This window comes from Lethenteron reissneri, chromosome 23 (genome assembly GCF_015708825.2).
Source record: "Lethenteron reissneri isolate LAM-NWPU_2019-01 chromosome 23, ASM1570882v1, whole genome shotgun sequence".
Taxonomy (NCBI): Eukaryota; Metazoa; Chordata; class Hyperoartia; order Petromyzontiformes; family Petromyzontidae; genus Lethenteron; species Lethenteron reissneri.
Window position 1 is genome coordinate 13,867,174 of NC_083801.1, and position 11,844 is coordinate 13,879,017.

At 42.5% G+C, this 11,844-nt stretch overlaps 1 protein-coding gene across 8 annotated transcripts; it reads right to left on the reverse strand.

Annotated features, from left to right (window-relative positions):
- Positions 1-502: 502 nt before the first annotated feature.
- Positions 503-11,787, reverse strand: LOC133346042 (probable E3 ubiquitin-protein ligase DTX3). Of its 8 annotated transcripts, XM_061557322.1 has the most exons (7): positions 11,328-11,564; positions 7,739-7,971; positions 6,886-6,949; positions 4,612-4,666; positions 3,317-4,248; positions 2,934-3,151; positions 503-1,955 (listed from the first exon to the last, which is right to left on the reverse strand). In XM_061557322.1, exons 5-7 carry the CDS (start codon positions 4,076-4,078, stop codon positions 1,886-1,888), a joined length of 1,050 nt encoding a protein of 349 aa, XP_061413306.1. In that variant the 5' UTR covers positions 4,079-4,248; positions 4,612-4,666; positions 6,886-6,949; positions 7,739-7,971; positions 11,328-11,564; the 3' UTR covers positions 503-1,885. The 8 variants fall into 8 exon arrangements, with proteins under 8 accessions (XP_061413306.1, XP_061413302.1, XP_061413300.1 ...); XM_061557318.1 differs by lacking the exon at positions 11,328-11,564 and adding an exon at positions 11,665-11,787 and having other exon boundaries at positions 3,317-4,666; XM_061557316.1 differs by having other exon boundaries at positions 3,317-4,666; positions 11,328-11,555.
- Positions 11,788-11,844: the final 57 nt, after the last annotated feature.

Sequence of the window (11,844 nt, forward strand, 5' to 3'; positions counted from 1 at the left end):
CTCAGGGTAGTCTGTTACCCTCATGACCTTCTGTCATCCCCCCACATCTCCCATCACTACTCCATCACCCACTAGCACTCCAATCCATCACTCATCCCCTTCCACCCCCATCCACTATCACCTCTCCTTTCTATACATCAGCACGTACGCATTAATAAAATGTGGTACACTTCTTACAGTTTACTGCCTAAGTTATCTTAAGTCTGTCTCTATTTATACCACTGTACAGTAGTTGTCTCACCATATGCTTTGGTCTGTGGTGAATAGTGCTCGTCATCTGAAATAAATAAACACTTATTTGACAAATATTTTAACACTGTTCACAATCAGGAGATTCAGCCGGTCAATAGCCAGGGTCAACGGCGGCGTGGTGTATTCCGCAAATATGCCCGACTGTGAGGGCGGGCACAAGCCGGCGTGATTAGGTTAAACGTTGAGTTTTATAAGGGCACCACGGGGTGACCAGCCCCTCCCCACCCAGCCCCACCCTGCACGACGGACGGACACAATAATCCCCTGTGGGCTGGTGGAACCAGTGGGTTCCTACCAGTATTAGATATCTCTGTAGACCCCTACTGCAGTCATTTGTGAATTAGCTTTGCAAGTCAATGCTAAATGCATTCACACATAAAATGTAATTAACTGAGCTTAAAACACACCATATGAAATGTATCAGTCTGACACTTCAAATTAATTGTGTAAAACTAAAAACTCGGTAAGACAGACATCGATTCATTTTGTTTATTCAGCATGCACGTGTCCATAATTAGAATAAAATCACCAGTAATATTACAGTCTAATGCAGTAATAATAGAAGTAACTGAATACCAAGCCTTTGAGCTAAATACATTTTTAGAATTAAAACTATTGTCAATGACAGTTTGAAAAAAAATGTAGTACTGTATAGTTGTGACATTAATTCATACCACCCGATTGTCAAAACTTTCAATTTTACATAATTTGAAAGTTTGTAATATATCCCAAAGAAAAAGTGTACACACAATAATATAATCAGACACTATCTGTAAACCAAAATAGAGTGAAAAGCAAATTAACATTCTTAAGTATGCCCAGACTGGTCCTAAAGTCCTGTCATGTTACACTGTCCACACAAGATGCAATCATTCGAGGTGAGTGAATACAGGATTAAACCAGCTGCTTACAGCTGTTTTAAAATAAGTCGGGATGCAGAATACAGGACACTGTTGAATCACCGTACTTGTGTGCAATTTAGTAGCAGTTTGTTGACCATTGAAAGTTTAATTGCTTCATAATCCAAAAACAAATACGGTAAGTTATTGTAATACGTGACGGGAAAAAGTGAACCCATAAGATGATACATCATGTGGTTATAACCACATTTGTGTGGTTGTTACACATTCAGTATTTCGACAAACTGGATTTGGGTTAAATTATGGGCAGCCACCTGTTATAATACTAGTTTCTAAAGTGTTGTGAGTTAATGGTCTCAGCCTGGTCACCAATGACTGCATGAAAACCCATCACAAAATAATTTTTCTGACATTGTGAGACATTTCTGACCGAGAATTAGATATTTCACTTTGACTGCCATGTAATGAACATTTCTAAAGTTGGTTGAATGGGATATTTCTGCATTCGTCGTGCAAATGAAAGGTCATTCGATGGATCAAGTAAGTAGTTCTCCTCTGTGTGGGTTCCCAAAGGACCTTTATTCATCTCATCACATAACACCAGACGCAGATTATTTGTTAATTAGAAAAATTACATGTAAGGTTGATAGAATCAGTTTAAACACAAATGCTTGGCTACAATTCTTACATGTTGACATGTATTGTTTACTCTTGAATGTCTTCATGGAATCACTTTGGAGTTTTCGAGATAAGAATCTTGCATTTTTCGAAATTCAAAAAATGCCCTTGGCTTTCAGCTCCTCCTGTACACGCTTGAGGTAATCACGATCTGGATATCCATAGCTGAAATGACAAGAAACAGAAAACACACTTAAATATGAACATGTGTTTAATATGTTTAATTAATTTGCATGGTATCCAATGTCCTATAACATGTTAGCCTGAATATCCTTCTAGAGATATAGTAAAGTACACTAAACAATACATTACAATTTGTAATCAATAACTTATTTGCTCCCTATTGCAAAAGTAATTAATTAATGGAAAACTACAATGAGAAAGAAAATGCATGTGGATGAATCTCGCAAAACGTTTTAAATTATCTATTTGAACAATGCAAACCCAGTATGGTGAAGAGATACTAGGCTGCTATGTTATAAACGTTGTCCTTGTTATGCATTGTTTCACAAGCATGCCTTTTAAAATAATATTACATTGAGCTTCATTACAACAAAATGTGGCAATGTTGGAGAAAACGTAAATAAATAATTGATGTTTTAAACCAGGGGTCGGCAACCAAAATAACAAGAAGAGCCATTTCTTTCCAATTCGGTACAAAATTCAGTATTTCAAGAGCCGCAATGCATCTGAGTAGACGTACATATCGTCAAGAAGCAGCCCGTAAAGAGCCGCATGCGGCTCCGGAGCCGTAGGTTGCCGACCCCTGTTTTAAACACATTCCTGTGGAGGGAGCTGGTAGGAACGTTGGGTTGCTCGGTCAATGGTCAGGGTCAACGGCGGCGTGGTGTATTCCGCAAATATGCCCGACTGTGAGGGCGGGCACAAGCCGGCGTGAGTAGGTTAAACGTTGAGTTTTATAAGGGCACCACGGGGTGACCAGCCCCTCCCTTCCCAGCCCCACCCCTCACCCAGCCCCACCCTCCCCACCCAGCCCCTCCCCACCCTCCCCACCCAGCCCCTCCCTGCACGACGGACACAATAATCCCCTGTGGGCTGGTGTAAGCAGGTTCCTACCAGTATAACCATTCCTAAAAGCACACGTTTAAATCAGTAAAAAAACGAGAACGTATCAGTCCTTGCCTGTCAGGTCCTCCGTGTGTGCTGGTTTTATGATGGATGTCATTCCACGTGACACAGTCCTGCAGACCGGTGGTTGACGATGTCCCAATAGTGAAGATGAGCCTCTGTTCAAATGCCCGCCGGAGGAGGCTGAGTACATGCCTCCCCTCGGGCGAATCAGGTAAATATGCATACCTTGTTGTTCCTTGATAAAGTTTCCCAGGATGTGGGTGCTCTGGCTACATGGCAAAATAAGCGATAATAATAAGGTAGACAAAACAAGACAAGCGATATACTGTAACAAATTTCGTTTATTCACAAAAGTGTGATATTAGTACATGAGTTGTCTTTGCACCTCACTTTAGTGCAATTAATAAACATAACTATTTATAACAAGTACTTACCCCTTGTCTGCCATTTGGGACGTCATAGTATATTGTAATGGTTCCATGCTTCTCATATCCTGGCAAATGAGTTGTGTAGTAAGTCGTTACCTTCATTGAGGCATCCTTTGGTTGATCACCTTCTAGTTTGCCATAAACTGTCTGGCAAATTGGACATACTGACTTTGACTTCATTGCCTGATCAATGCATTCCTTGCAGAAAGAGTGCTTACATCTTTTCAGGGATGTTTTATTTGTGAAATCATCCATACAGATTGGGCATTTTTCTTCATTGTTTTCTTGTTTTGATTTTGCAGTGGGAATCGTGCTAGAATTCATGGTCGCGTGAACATTAGGTTTATTTCTTGTTGATGAGGAACCATGACTAACACCATTTAATGTTTCGCACAGCAGATCCCGTGCCTTCTCAACCTGGTCTACATTTCCTGCAACCTTTGCTACATTTCCTACAATAGTCACTTCGGTCAGGCTTTCATTCCTTTGAAAGAAAATTTTTGGATATGTTTTTTTCGCAGTCGAAATGGCATAATCAAGTTGTCCTGCAGACACGTCTTCCGTGATCTTAACTATGCCGTGTCGAATGTTATTTTTGCTTTGAAAAAAATCTGTAAAAGCTTCCATAGCTTCATTAAACAAAAAAAAATTCTTGTCATTAGGATGCAACATTATATCCACTGTATTATTTTTAGGTGTATTTTTGACAATTATATCAAATTGATATTTCTTTTTCAGCTGCTCTAATTCATCTTGAAATATTTCCATAACAAATTCAAGGTTAATTTTTGAAGCTTGTAAAACTCCAGTGTTTGAGTGTCTTGAGTCTTGAATGTTCGAAAATAATAATTTGTCTTCATTGCTCGTGCTACTTTTTGTTTTACTTTGCAAATCTTTAAACAGTTCATCTCGAGCCTCATCAACTTCTTTGTAGTTGCCTGTAAAAATAATATGAGGTGGTAATTTACTTATCATAACATTTGGAAAATACTGTTCGGTTTTTTCTAGTAATTTCTTGAACACAACTGGATCCATTGCAATAGCTTCATCTGGAATCAGTGTTTTAAACTCATGGACATTTGTAGCTACATTTTGGTACAAATCAACAATGTGCTCCACTGCTTCAGCTATTGGTTGATCATTTCTATACCCGTTAATCTTAAGAAATGTTTTTTGTTGATCAGTACTCTTTGTTGTCTTCATCGTGCATTTGTACTTGCTATTCAGCTCATCAAGATCTCTATAATAAACTTTAGAAAGGTATTCAAATATATATTCATCGACTTCCAGTGTGCTATGACCTGATGTTGACTTGGCTTGGTTGCCTGGATTTTCCAGATTACTTCGTGAATATTTCTGAAAAAGAAAATAAATTTCAAAAACAACAAAAGTTGGCATTGTTCAGCTTGGATATATATATCCTTGTGTGTCACTAGCCAGTGTGACCACATGATGGTTTTAAACATTCCTGTCAACTCCTTCCTAGAGAACATTACTTTTCTGCTTGTTAATTTCGCACAGCTGCCAGAGGCTGTGACCAAAATAAATGTGCTTTAAATATAAGTACTCGTTGGTTCTTTCGGTAAAGTTACGTAGATAGAAAGTTAATAGATCACGACGTTTCGATCGCAACACAAGCAATCGTCATCAGGTGGGACAACCACAGCAAGAAACAACTGATGTGGTTGTCCCACCTGATTACGGTTGCTGGTGTTGCGATCGAAACGTCGTGATCTATTAATTTTCTACCTACGTGACTTTACCGAAAGAACCAAAGAGTATGGATTCCTGCAGTGACGAAAGCTTCAAATCAAGATTAAATATAAGTATCAAGGATAGACATGTATTAAATAATTATTATGGACAATGTTCAACACGAAATGCTGTAGTTTTCACTACGTAGTTATCATTATTTATTTACACGCTTTTATTTGACTCACTTTGTTGTATCCTCAAAAAAGAAATATTGTAACTCAATTTTTAGTCACTTCCCAATGTGCCATCGACTGCAAACTTCGTATAGCTATGTCATACTGATGACAACACGATATTCTATCATAAAAAAATCCAAAACATATATTTTAAAACTTTTTACACGCTTTTATTTAACTTACTGTATGTGTCGTATCAAAAAATCTTGTAACTCAATTTCAACCGTATTCCCAACGTCGTATCGACTGCAAACTTCGTATAGCTATGTCATACTGATGACAATACTATATTCTATAATTGAAAATGAAAAATATATTTTTAAACAATCTATTTAACGGCTCTAATTGTCGACGCTCAACTCACGTTGCCTGTAAATCATCACGTGGCCCCTTACGTCACGGCAAGCCTCGGGGAGCCACGCCCAGGGGCAGGGGGTGTGGAAGGAGGGGAGGGGCGATGGAGGAAGGGGGCATGGGGAGGGGCAGCTCGGAAAGTACATTTCATTAAAAAAGTATTTTTAAATATTTTATACTGGCTAAACAGGACAGTGAGGGCCGACTATAGGGGGTTGCAGGGCCCGGGACAAATCCCGCTGTGTGGGCCCCCGACGCCTTCAAACTAAACTGCATTACACCCCAAAGCGCAGGGTCTGGGGCAGTCGCCCTGACTCTCCGTACCCTCGGAACAGCTCTGTGTATAAGTACTCTTTTTTGTTGTCCTAATAAGACAATCACAATTGGATTTCGCAAAAAAAGTGTGAATCAACAAAGCAAAGATTTACAATATTAAATGACTTTGTTGGAAGTGGTTTCTCCAACAATTAAGACATTTTTTTGCACTGGGGGCCATTGCCTGGTACAATACCTTATTCTTATCATGTGGTATTGATGATCGTGGTTAAGTTTTATTTCATTTGAACAAAGTATATCAAGCTTAAATATTATAAATAGCACACCTCTGGGTGAAACCACCAATACCGAGCCAACAGCAGATAAGCTTACACATGGTAACTAATATTGATTCTAGGCCTAAATCATGTTCATCCTGTATCCTAAATTAGGACCAGCCTTGATGCTGAACTGCAGGAATATGTACTTCTGCGAATCCCATATTTAACTGAACTTACGTATTCGTTTTGCAGGTTTAAATGTAATGTACTATATTTGGTCAAAGTCAAAATTCAAAGTCTCTTTCTAATCAAATTACCACTGGGCTGTGCTCAATTCTATCGGTGGCCCAGAGCCAGTGGGGAAATTTGGAATGCCGATGAGTGAACACGTCTTCCAAAGGTTGGCTGCTTGTGACTTGATGCTCATTATCGATCTTCGTGAGTGATAGACGTAACCCCTGACCGGGATATGAGCATGTGACTTGTTTGTAAGTGAATCACTCTGCCAGAGCTGGACAATATAATTTTTTAACTCATTAAACGTATCCACTTCACTTTAGCACATGCCCAATTTGAACAATTGAATGCACCCCTGCCAAAATATTGCATGGTCTACAAATTAACATTGTAAAACAGACTGTGGACCACATTAATACTGTACTACAGTACAACACTAAAAAGTGTGGAAATATATTGGTATCAGTGATATTTTCAATATTGTATCAAATTTTGTGAGTTCCACACGATAAAATACCTGTTTTTCGTCACTGTATTTTCTTGTCGGATATGTTTTTGCTGTTGCATAAAGACATCCATGTCTGAAAGATAAAAAGGATTTGTGAGTACTGTATTCCAATTTCAATCGTTCATATTTTAAAAGTCAATAATCGTATGCAAGCTACATCTCAAAATATATCCTTTGCATTAAGTTGTAAACTGATTGGACTCCAGTTTAATACATGTGGAATTGCACAAACAAGCAGAAGTGTTAATCCACCAGTTTTAACATGCTAATATCTAAATCAATATCCAAGAGAGAACAAAAGTTTAAAACCAGTTATAATGACAGTTGTATACAGTGCTGTACTTAATTAACCGTACTTTACGTGATATACATATTCTTAAAGCACATAACTTAATCCTATATGTTATAACACTGAAACTATTTATTGTCTCCCTCTTATCCATGAATTATATGTATCTGCGACCCTGCCAATGGATACGAGTTCTATCAACGTGTTACCATTGATATGCTGTATACTGTGCAGCCCCTTTATCAACCCACCGCTGAATGAGGGCCTTCCAACCCCGTGCGTGTTAGCGATTATCTGATCATACTTCACCACGCTGGCCAGCATGGGTTGGTGAAAATGGGGAGCCTGGGAAATTGTAGAGTACAACAATGAATTTAGCTGCACTGCTCTCTGCTGAAAACATAACCCTTAAGCAGCCTATAACACCTGTTTGTGCGTGGTGATTTCCCATGCAAGCCATAGGTGTGACTTAGCTTCTAAGATCTGACTTAGATCGGGTGCATTCTGTGTGATTTAGTCATGCGGTGTCACTAATGCAATGAGTGGAAGGTTAATCCTCTTTGCTGTATTTACCTTGGGCGTTGGTAAAGGCAATGAGAGCCTCATCTGCATTGTAGTTGTAGGGGTAAATAACTCCACAACAAACATGCTTTTCATGCTCATCCTCAAGCCGTCTTCTTATTTCATAGTCCCTGAGATAAGCTGATTTCACAAGTTTTCTTACGGAGCTGATTATCACAGCATTCTGCAGCCCCGACTCGGCAGTCCAAGACTGATTTCCTCCAGTCGCCATGGCACACCTCCACCTGCCAGCACACAGGGGCCGTCCATAAATGACGTCACGCGATTTTGGACGATTTTTGACCCCCCCCCCACGTCGTCACACGGCGTCACAAAAAGTCAGACCCCCCCCCCTCAAATATGACGTCACAAAGCTCTGCCCCCCCCACCCAAAAAAAGAAAACACGCTTCCAATCGCTTTAAACGATTGTCATTGTAGTGCGTATTTAATGTGGCACTGCACTCTGATGTTGTATGAGGAAACATTTATTTAAAAAAGTATATTTAATTAAGTAGAACGTGTTGTCTATATTTATTTAAAGTTGCGCATTTTGATGTGACGTCACATTTCTCAAACCCCCCCCCCTCGACACACATCGTCACAAATGTCTGACACCCCCCCTAGGTGCGTGACGTCATTTATGGACGGCCCCACAGGTGTTTGTTCCCGTCAGGTGCACCTGCTCATAAGACAACTGTGAAACACATCCGGACGCAATGTGTTTTTAGTGACGTTTAATTCACGTTACAAAAGGCGATCCCATTGATTTTCCGTTTCGCTCATGAAATCTACTTGACATTTCGGTGAATGTGAGACCAAGGTGCTCTGCAAACCTTCTGGCTACCATCAAAGGTTTGTACACGAAGCCATCCAGATATACAAACACAGACATAACTTCAACCGTGATGATGAGTAATCATTGGAAAGATGTTATTAACCATGTAAAAAAGATTTAACTACACATATTTGTAACATCTTATTTGACAGGTACTATTCTACTTTACCGAGTGTTGACATCCCCAGCGTTTAACAGTACTGCCTTTTTTAAATCCTTTATATTAAGTTCGCTTGCTTGCTTGCTTGCGTGCTTGCTTGCTTGCGTGCTTGCTTGCGACCGTGCAAACCTTTCGGTCGTTTTTTAACCCACTTCCCGTGATCCAATCGAGCTGACATTTTGCACACAGACTCGTTGTGCGAGACAATTAATGTTCGTGAAAATTTTTTTCCAAAATTTTACACTGTTTAGGGAAAACAAATTAAATATTTAATTACCAATTGTTTAATACTGCAGACAATCATCTGACCCATAGGTGGCAGCCATCTCAAGCCAGAGGACGAGAGGACTCTAGCCGCCACGCATATAAAGGATTTAGAGTGAAAAACTTTGTTTTTACGGGTTATACTTATTATATTTGAATTGTCAGCCAACACCGGTTACAACCCAGAGGTCGCAAACGGGTTTTGATTCCTTACCCGTACCCGTACCCGGCCGCACCAGGGTCGCAAACGGGTACCCGTACCCTACCCATACTCGGCCGGGTATCGGGTAGGGTACGGGTATCGGGTACCCGATTGCGACCTCTGGGATGAAGCCATGTTGCAGGCGCGGGTGGGTTGATTCTAGGAACTTGAATTGCGAGAAGAGACAAGACGTTGGGGAATGAGTGACAAATGGTTACTCACCAGTGACTCACGGCCTACCCGTACCCATACCCGGCCGCACCAGGGTCGCAAACGGGTACCCGTACCCGGTCGGGTACGGGTAGCCGGGTATCGGGTAGGGTACGGGTATCGGGTACCCGATTGCGACCTCTGTTACAACCCCAAGTCGAGGTACACCTATTGTTCTCTTTTAGCCCCGCCCACCCCCCCAACACGTTCCATTCATTGGCTACCACATTCAGATGAGCCCTCCCCCCCTCCCCCTTAACTTGTATTTAAGAGCTTGTCTCTTGGAATTTTGCCTCACTTGATACAGTAAATTTTAGCTGTGACGGTCCTACCTGATGACGGAGACTTGTGTTTCCTCCGAAACGTCGTGATTTATTATCTTATTTTTATTATTTATATTGTTATTTATTTTTACCTACGTGACTTTACCGAAAAAAAAACTAAGAGTAATGTGAACGTAATGACGTACTGACAACATTAACTCCCCTCTGGTATTCGCACCTGATAGGCTCACGTTGATGGCATCACCTTTACTCAATTTAAGACCGAAACTGAAGGACTTCTTTACAATTCCGGCTAATCGTCTGATGAGGCTGGTTATCATCACCAGCGAAACGTCGCAGTACTCAAATTGTAAATGTTGTGTGTTTGCTCTCCAACACACTCGGGGTGCTGAAGTAGTAAACTGATTGGCACGTTTTTTGCTTACGTGACAAACTTTACTAATCGGCAGTGTCGGGTGGTGGCGGGTTTAAATTACGACACATTTATATTTAAGCGAGCGATCTAACCCAACAAACACCATGTATGTCATGTAGCGACGTCTAGCGGTCACACGAGGGCTCACGCCGTAGGGGATCTCCATTTCAAATGAAACATAAAATCCCACCAGTGGCGCTGCAACTTCGTCATGATGTACAATGCGAATACGACGACAGTCCTTCCCCAATCCACTGCTGGATGAAGACCTCCCACCCGAGGTCGCGTTGCTCGCGTGGGGAGGGGGTGATTGACCATACTTCACCACGCTGGTCACACGGTGCTGGTTGGTCAATAGGGGCAGGGGGGGCAGGGAATCGGTGTTGGGGTCACTGCGCGGTGGAGTCCAAACAAAGGCAAAGATCCCCCGTATAGCCTGCAACAATCTGTTGGAGCAAGTGCTGTGATCGAGGGGGCCAGCAACCACGCCCGGCCGCCTTTGTCTCCCACCGCACCGGCGACTCGTTTGCCACGAGGCAGCCTTCAAACAATCCGCCAGATGTCGCCAGATAGGACGTGGAAGGTCGTTCGCGATGTCGTCATTTGGGAGCAGCAAACTGATGAAGAGGGGGGAGGAATCCCGCATCAACCCCCTCGTCGCTAGGGTCGAGTGATTAAATGTGATGAAATCAATCGACAGGTTGACGATCAATGGGCCAGGCAAACGTTGACGAAACGAATCGTCAACGAAAACTTTTTTTGCACAACCACCGCCCAATCCGATAATTGTCACGCGTTTTGGGTTTTTGTTAAACAAACAAAAATGACCTCGGCTCCAGGTTTGCCATACGTCGACGTTAATCGACGTTGACTGGATGCATCTATAGGGGCTGGGAGTGCTACTACTACAACAACAATAACAACAACAACGCACGTCTCGGACTGTGACAACGAGCGTGGCGAGAAAGCCATAGAACGCGACGCGTGTCCCCGATGCAACACAACAACCACCACCACCAACACCACAACAACCACCAACACAACAACAACCACCAACACACACAAAGACACAGACACACACAAAAACAAAAACACACGCATGTCGCAGACATCGCGAATTACGGGCCAACACTTTCGGTTCCGCATCCTTCCCCAGAACGCAACGCACCACGGCAAACACTTTAAAGCCCTCTCACTGCCTCGCTCACTCGGCAACACAAACCAACTCACCGAGACACCCGTCGCGCTCACCTCGATCTGCCACAACCAACAGAGGAGGAGGTGGAGGAAGAGGAGGTGGAGGAGGAAGAAGAAGAGGGCTGTGAACGCGAGGCGCGGGGAACACCGAGAGGAGACAAACACCGCGGCACCGACGACGACGACGAGGAGGAGGAGGAAGTCGTGCGTCGTTGCGCAAAGAACCCCTCAAGTGACGTGGCCACGGGTATCTTCCAGGAAGGGGGGGCTTGGAACTCTTTGCGCAGACACAGAGGCAAGGCTGTGTGTGTGTTTGATGTGTGAGGTGTGTATGTGGGGGGAGTCTTGTCCGAGGGCTGTGTCACGCCACCTCTGTGAGTGTCAGCAGTCGTGCGTTACTTGACGAGGCATCCGTCGACCGTGCCCCGCGTCGTTCTCTCGTTCTTTGCTCGTTGGCCGCTTCGTTTTCCCCGCAAGTTCGTCGGATCGGTCACGTTCACTCGTTCCGTGTCGCCCCTGCGATGTGTCGGATTTAGTTGAACCGAGTCGT